The sequence below is a fragment of the Arvicanthis niloticus genome, chromosome 22, assembly GCF_011762505.2.
Source record: "Arvicanthis niloticus isolate mArvNil1 chromosome 22, mArvNil1.pat.X, whole genome shotgun sequence".
NCBI classification, from domain to species: Eukaryota; Metazoa; Chordata; class Mammalia; order Rodentia; family Muridae; genus Arvicanthis; species Arvicanthis niloticus.
The window spans coordinates 5,595,698-5,616,952 of record NC_133429.1 but is presented as its reverse complement, the minus strand read 5'-3'; the positions used below and the strand labels follow the sequence as shown (position 1 = coordinate 5,616,952).

Here is a 21,255-nt window from a genome sequence, read left to right as displayed (position 1 = left end):
AGAATTCTGCACTGAAACCATCTGGCCCCGGACATTTTTTGGTAAGGAGATTTTTTTTTTTTTGGTGCCATTTAAGAATTTATATCTTCATCTTGATACTGATTATACAGATTTCTACTAATAGGTTATGGCTATGCAGTAAACTCTAGCTAATCCTCTCTATTCCCACAAAACTACTACTTTTCCCTAGAAAGACAGCCCAACATTTACCACCTTAGTCCCCAAGCCCAGGGAATAGGGGTGCTGACTCTTCATTAGCTTTTTCAAGCTGACTATGGGTGTTGAGATATTAGAAGATGAGTGGGGGGAAGAGCAAATTGATAAGCCTCTGATGCTGTGTCTTCACTGCCTCCAGATGGAATTCCCGGACCTCAGAGGTTTGAGCAGGTCTGCCCAGCTTGCTTGATGAGTAGATACACCAAGGCTGATCATTCTGCAATATACAATTCTCAAAACAAATTTTAGTATCAAGATAATTTTTAAGAGGGCTGAAATTTTATTAAAGATGTTGGTTCTAACCACTTTTCTTTTTTTCCCCTCTTTTATTGGATATTATATTTACATTTCAAATTTTATCCCCTTACCTCATTACCCCCACCTCCCAGGAACCCCTTATTCCATCCCTCCTCCTCCTGCTTCTATGAGGGTGTTTACCCATCTACCCCCCAATCCCCTTCCCCACCCTCAGATTACTCGCCCTACTCAGTGCTCAGCCTTCAAGGTGCCATTGACCTCATCTCCCACCTATGCCCAACAAGGCCATCCTCCCCTATATGTACAGCTGGAGTCATGTGGCTCTCCATATGTGCTCCTAGGCTGGTGGTTTAGACCCTAGGGAGCTCTGGCTGATGGGTATTGTTGCTCTCTTCATGAGGCCACCAACCCTTTAGGCTCCTTCAGTTTACTCTCTAACTTCTCCATTGGGAACCTTTGATCAGATTAATGGTTAGCTGTGAGTATCTGCCTCTGGGTATGTCAGACTCTGGGGAACCCCTAATAAGACAGCCTTATCAGGCTGCTGTCAGCTTTCCCTTCCTGACATCCATATCAGCGTCTATTTTTGTGACTGCACATGGAATGAATACCTAGGTGGAATGGTCTCCATATAACCTCTCCTTCACATTCTGTCCCACACTTTGTCTCCATATTTGCTCCCTTGAGTATTTAGTTACACCTTCTAAGAAAGACCTAGGCATCAGGGAAATGCAAATCAAAACAACACTGAGATACTACCTCACACCAGTCAGAATAGCTAAGATCAAAAATTCTGGTGATAGTAGATGCTGGCGAGGATGTGAAGAAAAAGGAACACTCCTTCATTGTTGGTGGGGTTGCAAACTGGTACAACCACTCTGGAAGTCAGTCTGGCGGTTCCTCAGAAAACTGGACATAGCACTACCTGAGGACTCAGCTATACCACTCCTGGGCATATACCCAGAAAATGCCCCAAAATATAACAAAGACATATGCTCCACTATGTTCATAGCAGCCTTATTTATAATAGCCAGAAGCTGGAAAGATCCCAGATGCCCTTCAACAGAGGTATGGATACAAAAAATGTGGTACATTTAAACAATGGAATATTACTCAGCTATTAAAAATAATGAATTCGAGAAATTCTTAGGTAAATGGATGGAACTAGAAAATATCATCCTGAGTGAGGTAACCCAATCACAAAAGAACACATGTGGTATTTACTCACTGATAAGTGGAGATTAGCCCAAATTTTGAAACAACAAAGATTCAACTACCAGACAACATGAAGCTAATGAAGAAGAAAGAACAAGTGAGGATGCCTAGGTAAGGAGATTTTTAATGACTACTTCTATTTCTTTGGGAGTTATGCGACTGTTTAGATGGTTTATCTGCTCCTCATTTAACTTTGGTACCTGGTATCTTTCTAGAAAATTTTCCATTTTATCCAGATTTTCCAATTTTGTTGAGTATAGGCCTTTGTAGTAGGATCTGATTTTTTTTTAAATTTCGTCTGTTTCTGTTGTTATGTTTCTTTTTTCAGTCCTGATTTTATTAATTTGAGTACTGTCTCTTCGCCCTTTGGTTAGTCTGGCTAAGGGCTTGTCTATCTTGTTGATTTTCTCAAAGAACCAGCTTCTGGTTTTGTTGATATTTTGTATAGTTCTTTTTGTTTCAATTTGGTTGATTTCAGCCCTGAGTTTGATTATTTCCTGCCATCTACTCCTCTTGGGTATATTAGCTTCTTTTTGTTCTAAGGCTTTCAGGTTTGCTGTCAAGTTGTTAATGTATGCTCTTTCCAGTTTCTTTTTGTGAGCACTTAGAGCTATGATTTTTCCTCTTAGTACTGCTTTCAGTGAGTCCCACAAGTTTTGATGTGATGTGTCCTCATTTTCATTTAAATCTAAAAAGTCTTTAATTTCTTTCTTTATTTCTTCCTTGATCAAGTTATCATTGAGTAGAGCATTGTTCAGTTTCCAAGTGTATGTGGACTTTCCGTTGTTTTTGTCCATGTCAAAGACGAGTCTTAGTCCATGGTGGTCTGATAAGGTACTAGGCATTATTTCAATCTTTTTGTATCTGTTGAGGCCTGTTTTGTGACCAATTATATGGTCTATTTTGGAGAAGGTACCATGAGGTGCTGAGAAGAATGTACATTCTTTTGTTTTAGGATGAAATGTTCTATAGATGTCAGTTAAGTCCAATTGGTTCATAACTTCTGTTAGTTTCATTGTGTCTCGTTTTAGTTTCTGTTTCCATGATCTGTCCATAGCTGAGAGTGGGGTGTTGAAATCTCCCACTATTATTGTGTAGGGTGCAATGTATGCTTTAAGCTTTAGTAAAGTTTCTTTTATGTATGTGGGTGCCCTTGCTTTTGGGGCATAGATGTTGAGAATTGCAAGTTCCTCTTGGTACATTTTTCCTTTGATGAATATGAAGTGTCCTTCTTTATCTTTTTTGATTACTTCTGGTTGAAAAATGATTTTATTTGATATTAGAATCTCTATTCCAGCTTGTTTCTTGGGACCATTTTCTTGGAAGATTGTTTTCCAACCTTTTACTCTGAGGTACTTACTGTCTATCTTTTTCACAAAGGTGAGTTTCCTGAATGCAGCAAAATGTTGGGTCCTGCTTACGTATCCAGTCTGATAGTCTATGCCTTTTTATTGGAGAATTGACCATTGATATTAAGAGATATTAAAGAAAAATGAATGTTGTTTCTTGTTATTTTTGTTATTGGCAGTGGAGATATGTTTGTGTAGCTACCTTCTTTTGGGGTTTTTGGAAGGTTACTTTCTTGCTTTTTCTAGGTTGTAGTTTCCCTCCTTGTGTTGGAGTTTTCCACCAATTATCCTTTGAAGTGCTGGATTTGTGTTGAGATACTGTGTAAATTTGGATTTGTCATGGAATATTTTGGTTTCTCCATCAATAATGATTGACAGTTTTGCTGGGTATAGTAGTCTGGGCTGGCATTTGTGTTCTCTTAGGGTCTGTATGATATCAGTCCAGGATCTTCTGGCTTTTATGGTCTCTGACAAGAAGTCTGGTGTAATTCTTGTAGGTCTGCCTTTATATGTTACTTTACCTTATTCCCTTACTGCTTTTAGTACTTTTTCTTTGTTTTGTACATTTGATGTTTTGACTATTATGTGGCAGGAAGTATTTCTTTTCTCGTCTAAACTATTTGGAGTTCTGTAGGCTTCTTGTATATTTATGGACATCTCTTTCTTTAGGTTAGGGAAGTTTTCCTCTATAATTTTGTTGAGGATATTTACTGGTCCTTTAAGTTGGGAGTCTTCCCCCTCATCTATACCTATTATCCTTAGGTTTGGCCTTCTCATTGTGTCTTGGATTTCCTGTATATTTTGGGTTAGTAGCTTTTTGTATTTTGCATTTTCTTTGACAGTTGTGTCAATGTTTTCCATGGTATCTTCTACACATGAGATTCTTTCTTCTATCTCTTGTATTCTGTTGGTGATACTTGTGTCTATGACCCCTGATCTTTTTTTTAGGTTTTCTATCTCCAGGGTAGTCTCCCTTTGTGATTTCTTTATTGTTTCTACTTCCATTTTTATATCCTGCATGGTTTTGTTTAATTCCTTCTCCCATTTGGTTGCATTTTCTTGCAATTCCTTAAGGGATTTTTGTGTTTCCTCTTTAAGGGTTTCTATCTGTCTACCAGTGTTCTCCTTAAGTTCTTTGAGAGTGTTATTTATGCCTTTCTTAAAGTCCTCTATCATCATCATGAGAAGTGATTTTAATTCTGAATCCTGCTTTTCTGGTGTGATGGAGTTTTCAGGGCTTGCTCTGATGGGGGAACTGAGTTCTGATGATGCCATGTAACTTTGGATTCTGTTGCTTACATTCTTGCTCTTACCTTTTGCCATCTGGTTAACTCTAGTGCTGTTTGTACTCGCTGTCTTTGACTGAAGCCTGTCTTTCCAGTTATCTTGCTTGCGTCTGATCTCCTCGGGGTCCAGATGTCTCTGTGATCTTCTCCAGCTGCACTGGGTACAGTCGTACCTCTAGGGTGCCTCAGGATATGGTGCCTCCAAGGTAGCAGTCCAGCTATGTGTCTGCTGTTCTGGGTGCAGTGTCTCCTCTAGGATGTCTCAGGATAAGGTGCCCACTGATCTGAGTGCAGTGGATCTTCTAGGATATTTCAGGATATTGGTCTGAAGCTCTGAGTTCAGTTATTACTCTGTGACTCTGGGTTGAGTGGACCTTCCAGAATGTCTTGGGCGGAATCCGGGGTCCACACAAGACCAGACCAGGCAGAGGTCTGGTCCAGGCCTCAGATCCTGGAGAGGGGCAGAAGTGGAGTGCTATTCCGCAGGGGCGGGGGTGGGAGGGTTGGGTATCCACTGGAATCTGAGTGCTCTCAGCGCCCAGCTATGGTCTTAGGGTAGTGTGTGGGTCTTCCTACCTATGGTTGTGGGATCGCTCCAGCCTCCAGGATGCCTCCCGTGGAATCCAGGGTCCACACAAGAGCAGACCGGGCAGAGATCTTCTAGTATTCTCGTTAGGGATAGATTAGTAGAAATATATTGTAAAAATGTGTTTGTGTCATGGAATATCTTGGTTTCTCCATGTATGGTGACTGAGGGTTTTGCTGGATATAGTAACCTGTTTTGTGTTTTCTTAGGGTCTACATGATAGCTGTCCAGGATCTTCTGGTTGTTAGAGTCTTTGCTGAGAAGTCTGGTGTAATTTTGATAGGTCTGCTTTTATAGGTTACTTGGCCTTTTTCCTTTATAAGTTTTCACATTCTTTCTTTGTTCTGTGCATTTAATGTTTTGATTTGTGGTCCAATGTATTTGATGCACTGTAGGCTCCTTGTACATTTATAACCATCTCTTTCTTTAGTTAGGGAAGTTTTCTTCTATGATTTTGTTCAAAATGTTTTCAAGCCTTTTGAACTGGTAATCTTTACCCTTTTCTATTCTTATTATTCTTATGTTTGGTCTTTTTACTGTGTTCTAAATTTCCTGGTTGTCTTGAGTTAGGAGCTTTTTACACTTTGTATTTTCTTTGACCAATGTGTCAATATCTTCTAAAGTATCTTCTATGCCTGAGATTCTCTCTTCTATCTTCTGTAGGTGATACCTGCATGTTTTGTTCCTGATCTCTCTTCTATGTTGTCCATCTTCAGAGTTTTCTATATTTCTGACTTCTTTATTGTTTCTATTTCCATTTAAGTCGTTGATTGTTTTATTCTATTCTTTTACCTGCTTTATCATAATTCCCTGTATTTCCTTAAGGGATTTATGTATTTCCTCTTTAATGGCTTCTACCTTTTTGCCTGTGTTTTTCTGTATTTCTTTAAGGAGTTATTTATATCCTCCTTGAAGGCTTCTTTCATCTTCATGAGATGGGATTTTATGTCTGAATCTTGCTTTTCAGGTGTGTTAGGGGATCCTGGGCTTGCTATGATAAGAGAACTGGGTTCTGGTGGTGCCAAATTACATTGGCTTCTGTTGCTTATGTTTTTGCACTTGCCTCTTGCCATCTGGCTATCTCTGGTGTTAACTGGCTTGAATGTTTCTGAGTGGAGCTGTCCTCCTTGAATTTAGGTAGATTTCTGTGACCTGGGAAGAGCAGGCCTCCTAGGAGGCATTCAGTGCTTTTTATGGTTAGGTGGACCTCCTGTGTTCCTAGTTATGACAAGTTCCCTATGTCCCTGGTTATGGCAGACCTCCTGTGTCCCTGGTTAAGGCAGACCTCCTGTTTCCCTAGTTGAGGAAAACCTCCTGGGAGACAAGCAGGTTTGGGATCCAGGGTTAGAACGTGTCCAATTGCAGATCAAGGTGAAGAATGGAAGGACCATGGGGCTCAGGTTGAGTGGGATAGATCCCAGGTATACTGGGCTTGTGGAGGTACCAGCTGGTATGGGTATTGGAGCAGGTGCTTCACCTGTGTTTCCAGTTATGGTGGACCTCCTGGGAGATAGGTAAGCTGTGTGGTGTGGACACACTGGGTGGAGGTGCAGATTGCAAGGACCAATTTAAAATTTCTTAAATACTAAATATTTTGATTTTCCTGTAAATTTATTAGTTATTTGTACTTCTGTGAAAGGATATTCATCTACTTATTGATGATTTCTTGCATTTTGCTGGCAACTATTTTCTCATTTCAACATTCTGTACATTTGTCCTCTATAGATTGAATGACTGGTAAAAATAGATAGAAAGATAAATAGAAAGATAGATAAAAATCATTCTGTTTGATATGTCTGTTCTTTCTGCTCAATATTGTCTTTCTGTGAATAAGTTTTCTAACCTAATATGATCTCATATAGTAAACCCTTACTCCATTATCTTCCCTTCATCTCCTCAGAGAAAGGGAAGACTCCCTTGTCTACCACCCCATCATGGATTTTGAAGTTACAGTGGGACTAAGTGCATCCTCTCCCACTGAAGCTCAACCAGGCAGTCCAATTAAAGTAAGGGGATCTAATAGCTGGCAACAGAGTCAGAGACAGACCCTGCTCCAATCGTTAAAGAACATACGTGAAGACCAAGCTATATATCTGCTCCAGATCTGCTCCTAAAGGCCCTGTATACTCTGGTTAGTGGTTCAGTCTCTGTGAGCCCCCATGGGCTCAGGTTAGTTGACTCTCTAGGTCTTCTTGTGGTGTCCTTGATTCCTTGGCTTAGTCAATGCTATCTCCCACTCTTTCAAAAGAATCCCCAAGTCAACTTGATGTTTGTCCATCTTATGCTAGATGAAGCCTTTCAGAAGACAGTTATGCTAGGCACCTGTCTGTAAACATAACAGAGAATCATTATTACTGTCAGAGGTTGGTTCTCTCCCATAGGATGAGTCCCAAATTGGACCAGTCATTGGTTGGCCATTTCTTTAATCTTTGCTCCATCTTTATCACTGCTCATCTTGTAGGTAGGACAAATTTTAGGTTGAAGGTTTTGTGGGTGGGTTGATGTCCTCTTCCCCCTACTAGAAGTTCTGAATGGCTACAGGGGGTGACCACTTCAGTCTCCATATCACCAGCTGATAGGAGTCTCAGTTAGGTTCACTTCTATAGTCTCCATTTAATCCCAGTGATGCCATTCACCAATCTTCTTTATTTCTTCAAGCCCTCTCCTGCTCACCTCCTCCCACCAGTTACCTCCTCCTATCCATCTCCAATTTCTTTTTCATTTCTCCTTCTGAGTGAGATTCAAGCATCCTCCCTTCTCTCCTCCTTATTAGTTTCTTTAGGTCTGTGAATTGTAGCTTGGTTATCCTGTACTTTATGGCTAATGTCCACATATAAGTGAGTACATACCATGTGTATCTTTCTGGGTCATGGTCACCTAATTTAGGATGATATTTTCTAGTTCCAGCCGTTTGTCTGCAAACTATTTTTGATAGCTGAGTAGTATTCCATTATGTAAATGAGCCATATTTTCTTTATCCCTTTTTTTAGTTAAAAACACCTGAGTTGTTTCCACTTTCTGGCTTCCAGTTTTTTACTTCACACTTAACAGTGTAAAGCCCTCATGAATTTTTTAAGAAGTAAACTTAAAATGGTGTTTTTGGCCTGAAAATATAAATACTGCCAACAGAGAGAAACTGATATCATCCAAATAAATCATACAATGCACTTACTTTATGAAGTAATATACTTCTTAAAAAGCTTTACTTCATCAGGAGCAAAGGTCATTTTCATAATCTTGATCACAAACTAGTAGACAGAATATTGAACTTAAGACCAGGAAATAAATTAATGGAATAGAAATTAAGCAAATGAACAGGAATCAAAGAAAAAAGTAGAAAGTTCTTTGAAAAATAAATAGGCTTGATTAACCATTAGAATTAAGTAAATTAAAAAGAGAACAATCAAATCAATAATATAAAAGAAAGATAGAAATAAAGGGAGAGAGAGAGAGAGAGAGCTAGAGAGAGCCTTTAAAACAAATATCAATGAAATTTAGAAAACCATACAAACATCTGAGAATCTTTTTTATGGCAAATTAGAAATTCTGAAAAATATGGTAAATCTCCTGATACATATGATTTATAAATGTTGAACTAAGATGGGGCCATTAATTTCAATAGTTACATGACAAGCACTGATATGCAAGTAGAAAGAAGAAAAATCTTTGTTTTTTTATATTTCTTGAGAAATTTTCTTTCTAAAATGAAGACATAAGATGATTCATTGTATGTTAAGAGTGTGATTCTGATTTATTGTAGCTGTCCAGCAGCCACAGACGAACTGAGTTTACCTGAAAGGGGGGCTGGAAATGAAAAAGAGACAGCAGGGGCAAGAGAAGCATGAAGTCAAGACAAGATTCTGATCATGGCTCAAAGTTTAATATTCAGCACTGAATTTATATAGGGGAAGCCCAGCAAAAAAGTCCATCCTTTGTTTCAGCCAAATTATGTCTCAAAGCAAGCTCAGTGGGCAGTTTATTCTTTTAAGTTCCTGTGGGAAGTTGCATGGACATCCAGGGCAGATGACTGTACCCTTCCCCCCACCATGAGCAAGCCTGAAGAGACCTTGTTTACCACAACAGACCAAGTGATAGGATCTAGGTGGAGTTACCCACCTTGGCTGCCCAGAACACAGAAGCAGAACTGCCCCTGGGTTTGCCTTGAGACATCTCCGGCCGTGACCTGGAACGGACTATGGATTATCCCACCCATCTGAAACCAGGAGGGGTTATGGGTTGGGTCTTCCCCTTTAAATTGAGAGCTGAACATTAAAGCTTGGGGCCTTGATCAGAGAACTTTGTCTTGGCCTCATCTCTTCTCGCCCTCCTTCCCCCTTCAATTCCCAGCCCCCCTTTCAGGTGAACCCAGTTGACTTGTGGCTGCAGGAGGCTACAGATGACTCCACCTGGGTCCTTAAGCTTTATTGTGGTAAATAAGGTCTATTTGGTCTGCTCAAGGCTGAGAAAGGCACAATTCATGAGTGGAATAAGATCATTTCACAACATTCTAGTGTGAATAGCAGAGGAAAAGCTTATTATGGACTTTCACAATGTCAAAAATTATAGGTAGTTCTCTTTTATGAGTTACTAGTTTTTAAAAGCATACTGTACATTAATTTTCCCTTAAAGGCAGTTGTATCAACATGGGAATTTAGGGGATAAATATCAGCACATAACATTCATTGCATTTGATTAGAAGATTATGTTTGGAGCCATGTCAGTAATGATTACTGTATCTTGTTTTCAGTTTGCCAGTGAAAACATACCAATATGTTCTGGTAATGCTTTTTGCCATAGAAGAAATCAACAAGAACCCTAATCTTTTACCCAACTCTACCTTGGGATTTACCTTTCTTGGTGACCAGTGTGATATTACATCAACACATCTCAATAACCTAAATATATTTTCAAAATCTGGTGACATTTTTCCCAATTACATCTGTGAATATAGTGACTGTGATGTAGCACTTACAGGACCAACATGGACAGTTTCTGCCAGAGTGGGGGCACTCCTGCAGCTCTTCAAAATTATACAGGTAATGTTAAGTGCTATGGGTAGAGTTGAAAACAAATGTTCTCTTTTCTTTTCTTTTCTTTTCTTTTCTTTTCTTTTCTTTCCTTTTCTTTTTTTTTCCTTTCTCTTCTTTCTTTTCTTTCTTTCTTTCTGTTCCTTCAGTCGTTGCTTGTGGATATTTTACTTGTTTGTTTGTTTGTTTGTTTGTTTACATTCCAAATGCTGCTTTCCTCCCAGTCCCTCCTTCACTGATTCCCTCTTGCCCCCCCACCTCATCTGAGAGAGTGGGAACCACCTGGGTATCTCCCCACCATGGCACATCAAGTCTCTGTCAGACTAGGTGCTTCCTCTCTCACTGAGGCCCAGAACATCTATGAAGACTGAACTACATGTTTGCTACAACTATTCTGGAGGGCTTCATTCCAGCCAGTGTATGTTCTTTGGTTGGTGGCTCAGATTCTGAGATCTGCCAAGGGTCCAGGTTTGTTGATTCCCTTAGTCTCATGTGAAGTTATTATCTATTACTGGGCCTTTAATCCTTACCCTAATTCTTCCATGGGTGTCCCTGATCTCTTTCTGTGGGTATGTGCCTCTGTTTCCATCCACTACTGGGTATAGACACACAGAGGACAGTTATGCTAAGCTCCTGTCTACAGTCATAAGGAAGCATCATTAATAATGTCAGGGATTGGTGCTTGCCCATGGGATGGATTTTGAGTTGGGTTGTTTATTGGTTGGACTTTCCTTCAGCCTCTGCTCTATCCCTACATTTCTCTTAGACAGGACGTATTTTAGGTTGAAAGTTTGGTGGGTATGTTGGTATCCCTATTTTTCCACTGGGGAGTCTTGCATGGCTAAAGGAGTTGGCCTCTACAGGTTCCATGCCTCTACTATTAGGCATCTCAGCCACATTGACTTCTGGGAGCCTCCTCTATCCCAGGTCTCTGGACTTTCTACAGAAAAGCAGTTGCAGATTTCCATTCCTTCTCGTGGTCCACTGGGCTTTCTCCTGTCTCTTCTTGCACCTGATATATCTGCTTGGAAAACTTTTTTTCAGCCCTTTACTCTGAGATAGAATCTATCTTAGTTGCTGAGCTGTGTGTTTCTTCTTTGCAGCAGAATGAAGAATATGTTTACATATCCAGTCTGTTAGCCTGTGTTCTTTTATTGTGGAATTGAGTCCATTGATGTTGAGAGATATTAATCATCAATGATTGGTATTTTCTGTTATTTTGTTGTTGGATATGGAATTAGGTGTGTATGTGATTCTATTCTTTTGGGGTTGTTATGAGATGATTAATTTTTTGTGTTTTCTTGGATACCCTTCTTGTGTTGGAGTTTTTCTTCTAGTATCAACTGTAGGACTGAATTAGTAGAAAGATATTGTTTAAATTTGGTTTTGTCTTAGAATATCTTGATTTCTTTACCTATGGTGATTGAGAATTTTGTTGGGCATCATAGGCTGGGATGGGACTTGTGTTCTCTTAGGGTCAGCATGTTATCTGTACAGGATCTTTTGACTTTTAGAGTCTCTGTTGACAAGACTGGTGTAATTCTAAAAGGTCTGTTTTTTTATTAGATATTTTAATTGTTAACATTTCAGATGTTATCCTCTTTCCCCATTTCCCCTTCCATAACCCCCCATCCCATCCCTCCTTCTCCTTTTTGCTTTTATACCATTTTAATTACATGCAAGTATTAAGGTCAGTTCTAGGTTCAGGAATTAGCAATGGTCAAGGAACAAGCAAGACAGTAAACACAAATAGTCAAAGAACAATCACGGCAATAAATAAAGTTCCATGATCACGCCAGTGATCACTATTTCTAAGGGCTTATCGGGATGACCAAAATATCTGAGCCTACTTCTCTGTCTTAACCCAAAATCATTTTCATGTCTGAAGCCTACTTCTTTGTTCTAGCCTAAGATTTGGATTCCTGCCTGAAATTACTTCTTTGTTCTAGCCTAATGTCAGATTCCTGCCTGAAGCCCATTTCCTTGTCCTTGGTCAATTCCTGCCAAGCAGCTCCAAAAGTTCTCCACATCTCCCCACTTTTTATTTCATAAACAAGACTGAGCGACAGGTCTGCTTTCACATGTTCCTTGGCCCTTTTCTCTCACAGCTTTTAATATTCATTTTTTTGTTCTGTATATTTAGTATTTTGATTTTTATGTGGCAGGAGAACTTTCTTTTCTGGTCCAATCGATTTGGTGTTGTATAGGCTTTCTGTATGTGCATGGCTATCTCTTTCTTTTGGTAAGCAAAGTTTTCTTTTATAGTTTTTGTCAAAGACGTTTTCTGACCCTTTGACCTCTCCAGGGTTACCTTCCTTTGTGTTTTCTTTATTGTGTCTATTTTGCTTTTTAGGCTTGAGCTATTTCCTTTACCTGTTTGGTTTCATTTTCTTGTATTTCTTCTCTATTTGATTTTTAATGGCTTTTACATGATTGATTGCATTTTCCTGTATTTTTAAAAGGGAATTATTTGCATCCTCTTGAAAGGCTTCTATCATCTTTATAATATGGTTTTTAAGATTGTTGTCTTGCTCGTTAGGTGTGTTGTGATACCTAGGGCTTGCTGTAGTAAGGAGAGTTGGGTTCTGATGGTACCATATTGCACTGGCTTTTGCTGATTATTTTCTTGACTTGATTTTCACCATCTAGTTGTTTCTGGTTTCGGTTAGCATGAGTGTCCTACATTGAAGCAGGCCTCCTGCCAGGCAGGTGGAGCTGTAGGTTTTGGGTTTGAGCAGACCTCTTAGGAGCCAGGAAGAGCTATGGACTGGGGAGAAGTATATTGATTTGTAAATACTGTGTGTGTCAGGTTAGAGGTTGATTCTTGGGAAGTAGGCAGAGATGTAGACTGGGGAGTAGTGTACTGGTCTGTGAATGCTGTGTGTGTCATGTTAGAGCTGGACTCTTGAGACATAGGCAGAACTATGGGGTGGGACATAGTGTGCTGCTCCATGATCATTGCTGCTGCAGGTATGGACTGGAATGCAGATGAAACTCTGACTGGCTTCTAGGCTTGCATCCCTGCAGGTAAGGATATTGGGGGTGGGGTGGTGGTCAGGTCTCATCTGTGTGTATCAGGTTAGAGCATACCTCTTAGGAGGCAGGTATAGCTGTGGGATGGGATGGAGTGCTGTGTGCTGCTCTGTGACCCACTGGTGAAGGCACACACCAGTGGAAGATGGAGCTCAGGACATGCAGCTTGTGGATATTTGAAAGATCCTGAGTTAGTGTCTCTGTTTATTTGAATATCCATAATTTGTTACAAAGAAAAGAATGCACATTTCATTTGAACCCATTTCAAAGTAATATTGTTGCTTTAATTTGATAGAAAAATAGAAATTTCAGAAATAAGGATTTTGTAAACTACTGAGAAATGTCAGTAGTTTTCCAACTTAAATGAAGAAAAACATTATTTCAATGTGGTAAACAAATAGTCCTTCCTCCTATTTGCAAATGGTGCTTTTGAATTTCAGATCTTAGAGTTAACTTCTTGCCAGTCTAGTTTCTCATGTTGCTTCTGGTGTTCTGTTCTATTTAGGTTACATATGGACCATTTCATGGTAGTCTGACTGATCATGATATGTTTCCTCATCTATATCAGATCGCCCCAAAGGACACAAGCCTAGTTCTTGCCATGGTATCCTTGATGATTCATTTCAGCTGGAAATGGGTGGGGCTGGTTATCTTAGATGATGACCAGGGTGTTCAGTTTCTCTCAGATATGAAAGGAGAAATGAAGATAAATGAAGTCTGCTTAGCTTTTGTGAATGTGATCCCAGTAAACATGCAGTTATACATAGAAAGGGCTGAGACTTACTATTATCAAATAATGACATCATCAGCAAAGGTTGTCATCATCTATGGCAACATAAACTCGACTCTAGAAGTGAGCTTTAGAAGATGGGAAACTTTAGGCATACGGAGATTATGGGTCACCACCTCACAATGGGATGTCATCTCAAGATCAAGAGATTTTGCCACTGACTCTTTCCATGGGACTTTGTCTTTGTCACACCATTATCAAGAGATTTCTACTTTTAAACATTTTATTCAGAGAACAAACTTTTCTGCTTACCCAGAAGATGTTTCTCTGGTGAGATTGGGATGGATTTATTTTAACTGTTCACTATCTGTATCTGACTGTAAAACACTGAATCATTGCTCATCTAATACCACATTGGAATGGTTACCATGGCACAGTTTTGACATGGCCATGAATGATGAGCGTTACAACATATATAATGCTGTGTATGCTGTGGCCCATGCCTTTCACAACATGCATCTTCAACAAGTAGATATTCAATTATTGGAAAGTTGGAAAGGGCTAATACCTAGATGTATGCAGGTAAATATGACTGTAGATTGTGGCAAGTTGACATTTAAAATTAACATACTCCACATCAATTATGACCTAAATTTAATACCAACATCTAGTTTACAAACTGGGCATGGGTGTGTCTGCTTGTAATCTCAGTATTGGAAAGGAAAAAAACCTGGCATATATATAAAGTTCAATGGCTAATGAGCAAAGCTATAAACCAGTGAGGTTTATGTTTAGTGAGAGACCCAATATACATAAATGAACCCCCAACACATGTAATATCATTTTACCATGTTTGTTAGTTATTTGTATTAAGGTTGCATTTTGAAAGAGAGATTAAAAAGTTAAAACATTTTCTCCAAAGAATATTTCTGCCTCAATGTGTAAACATATTTAATCATAATGTTATACATTTTTAAGGTAAATGCCTTTCTGAAGAATGTAAGATTCATTAATCCTGTAGGAGACCTAGTAAATATTAATCAAGAAGGGAAATTCAAAGCAATCTATGACATCCTCAACATTCTGAATTTTCCACAAAGTCATGTACTAAAGGTGAAAGTAGGAGAGTTTTCTCCTTATTTTGCACATGATCAACAACTGTTCTTATCTGAAGACATGATAGAGTGGACCACAGGAAGTAGACAGGTAGGTTGTGTCAAATTTTAATTTTAATTAAACTCCTAAAGTGGCACTTTTTCCCCTTTTTGATTTCCTCTTTCATTTTTGAGAAGTATATATTTTCATGAGTTAATTTAAATATATATGCTATTATGTAGTAGAATCTATGTTTATATATTGGTAACATTCCATTTTATTTAAAGTACACTGAAAATAAGTTCATTTATATGTCAATATGTTAAAAGATATTAAGTATGAAAAATTTTTCTGTTATTAACACATATCTGATTTTTCTCAGTTTTCCACTTCTGTGTGCAGTATGCCTTGCCATCCTGGTTTCAAGAAATATCACCAGGAAGGAAAAGCAGACTGCTGTTTTGATTGTTCCCGATGTCCTGCCAATGAGATTTCCAACACCACAGGTCATTGCATGCCTTGGGAGAAAATTCTTCAGATTAACTATCTTGTTCCATATGCATTATATACATGAAAAACCCTGAGATAAAATAGGATTTTATTTCATTCAATTTATATGATAAGTAGTATTGCTCCTAGATAAAGCACTCACACTATTTCTTCTGTCACATTTCTTGACTAGTACAAGAAACATGAAAAAGTGTATTTCCTCAGATAAATAGGCTTGAGAGCTAAATGTTGTGGCAAGTATCACTTTTCTCAGAAATTTCCCAAGTTATTACTTGATATTGTTTCCACCAACATATAGATCATACTGAAAATACAAATCTTTAATAGCCCTATCACAGATAGGTTACTAAAAATGATCAAGTGCTCAAAGATTTTATGTTCAGTTTAAGAAATATGCATTCTTTTAAAGGCCAACTATCATGTCAAGCATAAAACCAATGGATATGCTGTATTTTATGTTGTCATATTGTTCACAGGTCAGTGATGGAGGTGACACATGACAATAATATTTGTGATTAAGCTATAAAACTGAAGTGAATATAGGCAAATCGGCTATGAGATGACATAATTGTAGTTACGTACTTGTGAGACAAGGGCCAGTTTTTAAATTAATATTGATTATATATTAGGTAACTAAAGTATATTATTATAGAATCATTATAAATAATTAGGTATTAGAAAATATTATGTCCAGAATTATATTAAAAATTAATGTAATTTGAAGTCAAAGAAGCTGGATGCAGATGTAGAGATATCATGTGAAAACAGATAGTCAATATTAATGAGTTTTTGTGAAATGGCTTGTGTATAATGTCAGAAGAAAAGAGCTAAGAATAATGTAGTACATGAAAGATATCATAAAATTATTATGAAGATGACACTATCTAATAAATATACAACTAATGTAATTACTAATGTACTCACTCTTGGCTTAACATAAAGTTATTGGATAGAATTTTGCTTGTAGTATTGTATATGAAAACTAAAAAAAGAATTTTGGTATTTATAAGATATGAAATTATTTTTTTTTATTAGATCTTTCATTTACACTTCAGATACCATCCCGTTTCCCCATTCCCCCCCCCCTTAGAAAACCCCTATCCCATGCCCCCTTTTCCTTTTTGCATTTATACATTTTTTTAAGAAATGTTAATCATAGGCTTTATAAGTTTGGTATTGTTCAATCAGAGGTGTAACCCACTACCCAACCTAGATATATCAACTATCTTTGACTGGTGGAGATACATAAACATCTGCTTCCCTGTTTCCCCCCTCTATCTCTCTTTCATCACCTAGCTTCTCCTCTCCTTCTTCTTCACAAAAAATTAATGCATATGCCTTTGTTTCTAGTCAATAATATTAATAAAATAATAGAAGACTAAGTAAAAATATATTTCTCAATGGAAAGTATAAATATTGGAAATATATAATTCTTCAAGTATACATAATATGTATGAATTGAGATCAAAGTAACAGCACATATCACAGTGGAATATATAACTCTTAGGTGGGAAAAATTCTCCCTATTTATCTTACTATGTGTCATTTATATTTAATAAAATTTAGAAAATTATTTCTTTTATGCTGTTTCTCAAGGAAGTTCCTTTTTCTTTTACATGTCAATAAAGATCAAAGTTCATAGTTGTAGAACTTAAATATATATGTAAATGCTATGCCTCCCTAAAGTGGATACGTGTAAACAGAAACCCAAAGTGGTAGGATCATGAAGTAGGACTTTGTACAGCAATAACTTCACAAGACCTCAACCTTGAGCAATAGAATTCTTGCCATTTATGAATAAAATTTAGGGGGACAGATTCCTATGCCCCTGTCATCAGGTAAAAACAGACCCATAGTTTATTAATTCAGTTTACCTAACATAAATTCAACTATCTCTGAAATCCCAACTGGGCACATCTCATAAACACTATGTATAAAATTTAGACAACTATAATTGACCAAGTATAAGGTATGTTCTTATACAATACGACATTACTAAGAGATGATATAATTTTGCTTACTCTCAAAATAATAAAGTCTCATAAATGTACAAGGTAAATAAACATTTTTATTTATACCAAAAATATGAAATTTTTTCCTATACTACAAATATGAAAGATACTATAAAATATAAAATGCTACTTTAGAGAAATATATGTAAATGGTTATTTATAGCAACAAGGAAGGCAAATTGTGCTAAGGTGCTCCAAAATCTTTAGCTGAGACATCATATGAATAGGAGACAATGGAGAACTATGCTGGTGATTTTTTGCTTTTGCCAATAGACACAGAAGAATGTGTGAAGTGTCCAGATGATTGGTATGCCAACACAGAGCAAACCTACTGCCTTCCAAAAGCGGTGTCATTTCTGGCTTATGAAGATCCTCTGGGGATGGCTCTTGTCTGCCTGGCCCTGTGCTTCTCTGCACTTACAGCTCTTGTCCTTGGGGTCTTTGTGAAGTACAGAGAAACTCCCATTGTGAAGGCTAATAACCGTACTCTCAGCTACATTCTGCTAACCTCCCTGACATTTTGCTTTCTCTGCTCCTTGCTCTTCATTGGAAATCCCAATACTGCAACATGTGTCCTACAGCAGACTGTATTTGGAATTCTGTTCACTGTGTCAGTGTCCACAGTCTTGGCCAAAACTATTACTGTGGTGCTGGCCTTCAGGATCACTGTTCCAAGCAGAAGAATGAGGGGATTGCTGGTATCGAGGGTACCTAAATACATCATTCCCATCTGCACAGTCGTCCAAATAATTTTCTATGGAATATGGCTATGGACATCACCTCCCTTTGTTGACATTGATGCACACTCTGAACATGGCTACATTACTGTCACATGCAGCAAAGGCTCAGTCACAGCATTCTATTGTGTTCTTGGATACCTAGGATCTCTGGCCCTAGTGAGCTTCACAGTGGCTTTCTTGGCCAGGAATCTGCCTGACACATTCAATGAAGCCAAATTTCTGACATTCAGCATGCTGGTGTTCTGCAGTGTCTGGGTTACTTTCCTTCCTGTCTACAACAGCTCCAAGGGGAAAGTCATGGTAGCAGTTGAGGTGTTCTCTATTCTGGCCTCCAGTGTGGGTCTGCTAGGATGTATCTTTATCCCAAAATGCTACATTATTTTGTTAAGACCAGACAGGAACTCAATTCAAAAGGTCAGAGATAAAACATACACTTGAATCAATCAATATCTTCACTTTTAAATTATGTGTAAAGTTACTGTATAGCTTGAAGAAAACTATGTTTTATTTATTACAAACCTCCAATAGTAGATTTAACATGTTATTTATTGGTATGCATTCAGGTTGATCATATTCTTTAATGATATTTGTTTTAAATTAATTTTGTTATTATGTTCAGTTGTTGCATGTGTGGTTGATTATATGAGCATGCATGTGACTGTGTTGCCTGCTGAGGTCATCAGAGGCATTGGATTACCCTGGAGTTGAATTTACTGGTAATCTTTGATTTTGAACTGCCCCACATGGGTACTAGGAGCCCAATTCAGGTTCTGTGGAAGAGCAGTAAGGTCTCTTTCCTACTAAGAAATCTTGCCAGCCCTTTAATGAAATTGGTTCTGCAGTATGATGAGTATACCATCATAGTTTCTAATATTAATCTGCAATTCCTCATTAAACTATGAATATCTTTCTTTGACTAATTATTAGACAGAGACAATTTTATTTTATCCCTTGAAAAGTATTGATAGTACATCTGGAGACTTTCTTTGAGAATGGGAGGAAATGACGTTTCTCCTTTTTTTTTCTTTTCTTTTCTCTTTCTGGTTCTCTTTAATTCATTGCTGAATGAAAGTTGGGTGTGAACATTCTGAGAAAAGATGTTACCTTCCAAATTGGTTTTTATTAAAACCGAGTAGTATTTCAATGTGTAAATGTAGCATATTTTCTTCATTCATTCTCTGTTTGAGGGGCATCTAGGTTGTTTCTGATTTCTCACGATTATGAATAAAGCTGCTATGAAGATAGTTGAACAAGTGTCTGTATTGTATGGTGGAACATAACCTTTTGTGTATATGCCCACGAGTGGTATAGCTAATTTGTGAGGTAGAGCTATTCCCAATCTTCCAGGAAATTGTGAAATTTATTTCCAAAATGGTTGTACATGTTTGCATTCTCACCAGAAACTGAGTACTGTTTCCCTTGCTCCACATCCTTGGCAGCTTGTTTTGGCACTTTAGTTTTTGATGGGTATAGGATGGAATCTCAGAGTCATTTTGATTTCCATTTCCTTGATGATTAAGGATGTTGAACATTCTTTTTTTTAATTTATTTTTTACTGAATATTTTATTTACATTTCAGATGTAATCCCGTTTCTGCCCAGGAAACCCCTATCCCACCCACCCCCTGCTTACACCCACCCTCCCACTATTACCTCCCTACCCACAATTTACCCCACACTGGGGTAAATGTTCAGTGATAAAAATGGAGCAGGGATTGAAGGGACAGCCAACCAATGACTGGTCTAATGTGAGACCCTTCCCATGGGAGAGAGGTAACCCTGGACACCATTAATAATACTCTGCTATGTTTGCAGCAGGAGCTTGGCATAACTGTCCTCTGAAAGGCTTCATTTAGCAACTGACAGAAGCAGATGCAGAGGTCCCCAACCAAACATTAGGCAGAACTCAGGGTGTCTTGTGGAAGAGTGGGAAGAAGGATTGAGGAGACCAGAAGGGTCTAGAACAACAAAAGAAGACTTACTGAGCCGACTAACATGGTCTCACGGGGGCCCACACATACTGAACTACCAAGCAAAGAGCATGTATGCTCTGTGTCTAGGCCCCTATACTTATGTAGCAGATGTGGAACATGATCTCCATGTGGATCTCCTAGAGCAGGGGCTGATTCTAACTCTGTTGCCTCATTTTCAGCTCCTTTCCACTAGCTGGGCTGTCTTCACTGGCCTCAATTAGAGGGGATGAACCTAGTTCTGATGTGGCTTGTTATTCCAGGATGAGTTAGTTGGTACTTATGGGCAGCCTTACCATTTTAGAAAAGACAAGGAGGAAGGAATGGGAAGAAGGGTGAGGGTCTGTCTGAGAAAAGAGAAGCAGGCCTGTGACAGGGATGTAAAGTCAATAAGGAAAGAAAGAAAGAAAGAAAGAAAGAAAGAAAGAAAGAAAGAAAGAAAGAAAGAAAGAAAGAAAGAATATGTACTGGAAAACAAGATGATATCTTCTATTCTCTTCAAATAATTTTTATTTCACTTAAGACAATGGGAGTTTTAGCAAATAATTTGTAATTACAACACAATAAATATTAGATTTATTACAGTCTGTTACACAAGTGAAACAGAAGTAGGAAGGGTGTACAATAAAAGAGAGAAATGGTAGTGTAACAACATATGGGATTAACATTGAAAAGGCCTAAAGATGTGGTTTCATTGTGCTGAAGTTGTTGGGCATCTGGGATTGAGATAGTCAACATTGTCACCCTGATAAGATACGGAATGTAATTGGAGTCGGTCTTGTAGATGTGGTTATGAGGAATTTTGTAGGCTGTTTTAATGGAGGTAGGAAAATCAGAAAATAACACCCTTTACAATAGACACGAATAATACAAAATATCTTTGTGTAACACTAACCGTGCAAGTGAAAGATTTATATGGCAAGAACTACGAGTTCCTGAAGAAAGTAATTGAACAAGACTCGGGGCGGGTGAAGACAGAAAGAAACCTGCCTAGTCTTGTGTACTAGGCTGAAGATTACTCACTATCCTGGAGTTTCATGGAGAGGGTTTTTGTGGGCACCAGCGGGGGAGGGGGGCACTCTTGGAGCTGGCTCTGCCCGTGTCCACCACCTGTAGGAAATGATATAGGCATGAGTCTGTTTTGTCTTATGGGTCCACGTGTCTGTCAAAGCTCAGTTGATTGGAACTGTGGCTCAGCATGGCAGAAGCAGAAGTGTGGGATCTTTGAG

General features: G+C 38.3%; 1 protein-coding gene and 1 pseudogene across 1 annotated transcript in view; one reads left to right on the top strand and one right to left on the bottom strand.

Annotated features, from left to right (window-relative positions):
- LOC143435970 (vomeronasal type-2 receptor 116-like) overlaps positions 1-19,311 on the top strand; it is a 30,472-nt gene extending 11,161 nt beyond the window's left edge. Inside the window, exons 2-6 of the mRNA XM_076919764.1 lie at positions 9,658-9,958; positions 13,476-14,282; positions 14,679-14,906; positions 15,178-15,301; positions 17,591-19,311. Coding sequence (XP_076775879.1) covers positions 9,658-9,958; positions 13,476-14,282; positions 14,679-14,906; positions 15,178-15,301; positions 17,591-18,495 — 2,365 coding nt within the window. The 3' untranslated portion in view covers positions 18,496-19,311. The remainder of the gene's footprint in view (positions 1-9,657; positions 9,959-13,475; positions 14,283-14,678; positions 14,907-15,177; positions 15,302-17,590) is intronic.
- Positions 1-21,255, bottom strand: part of LOC143436478 (RNA-binding protein with multiple splicing 2-like) — a 98,707-nt pseudogene that overhangs the window by 68,875 nt on the left and 8,577 nt on the right.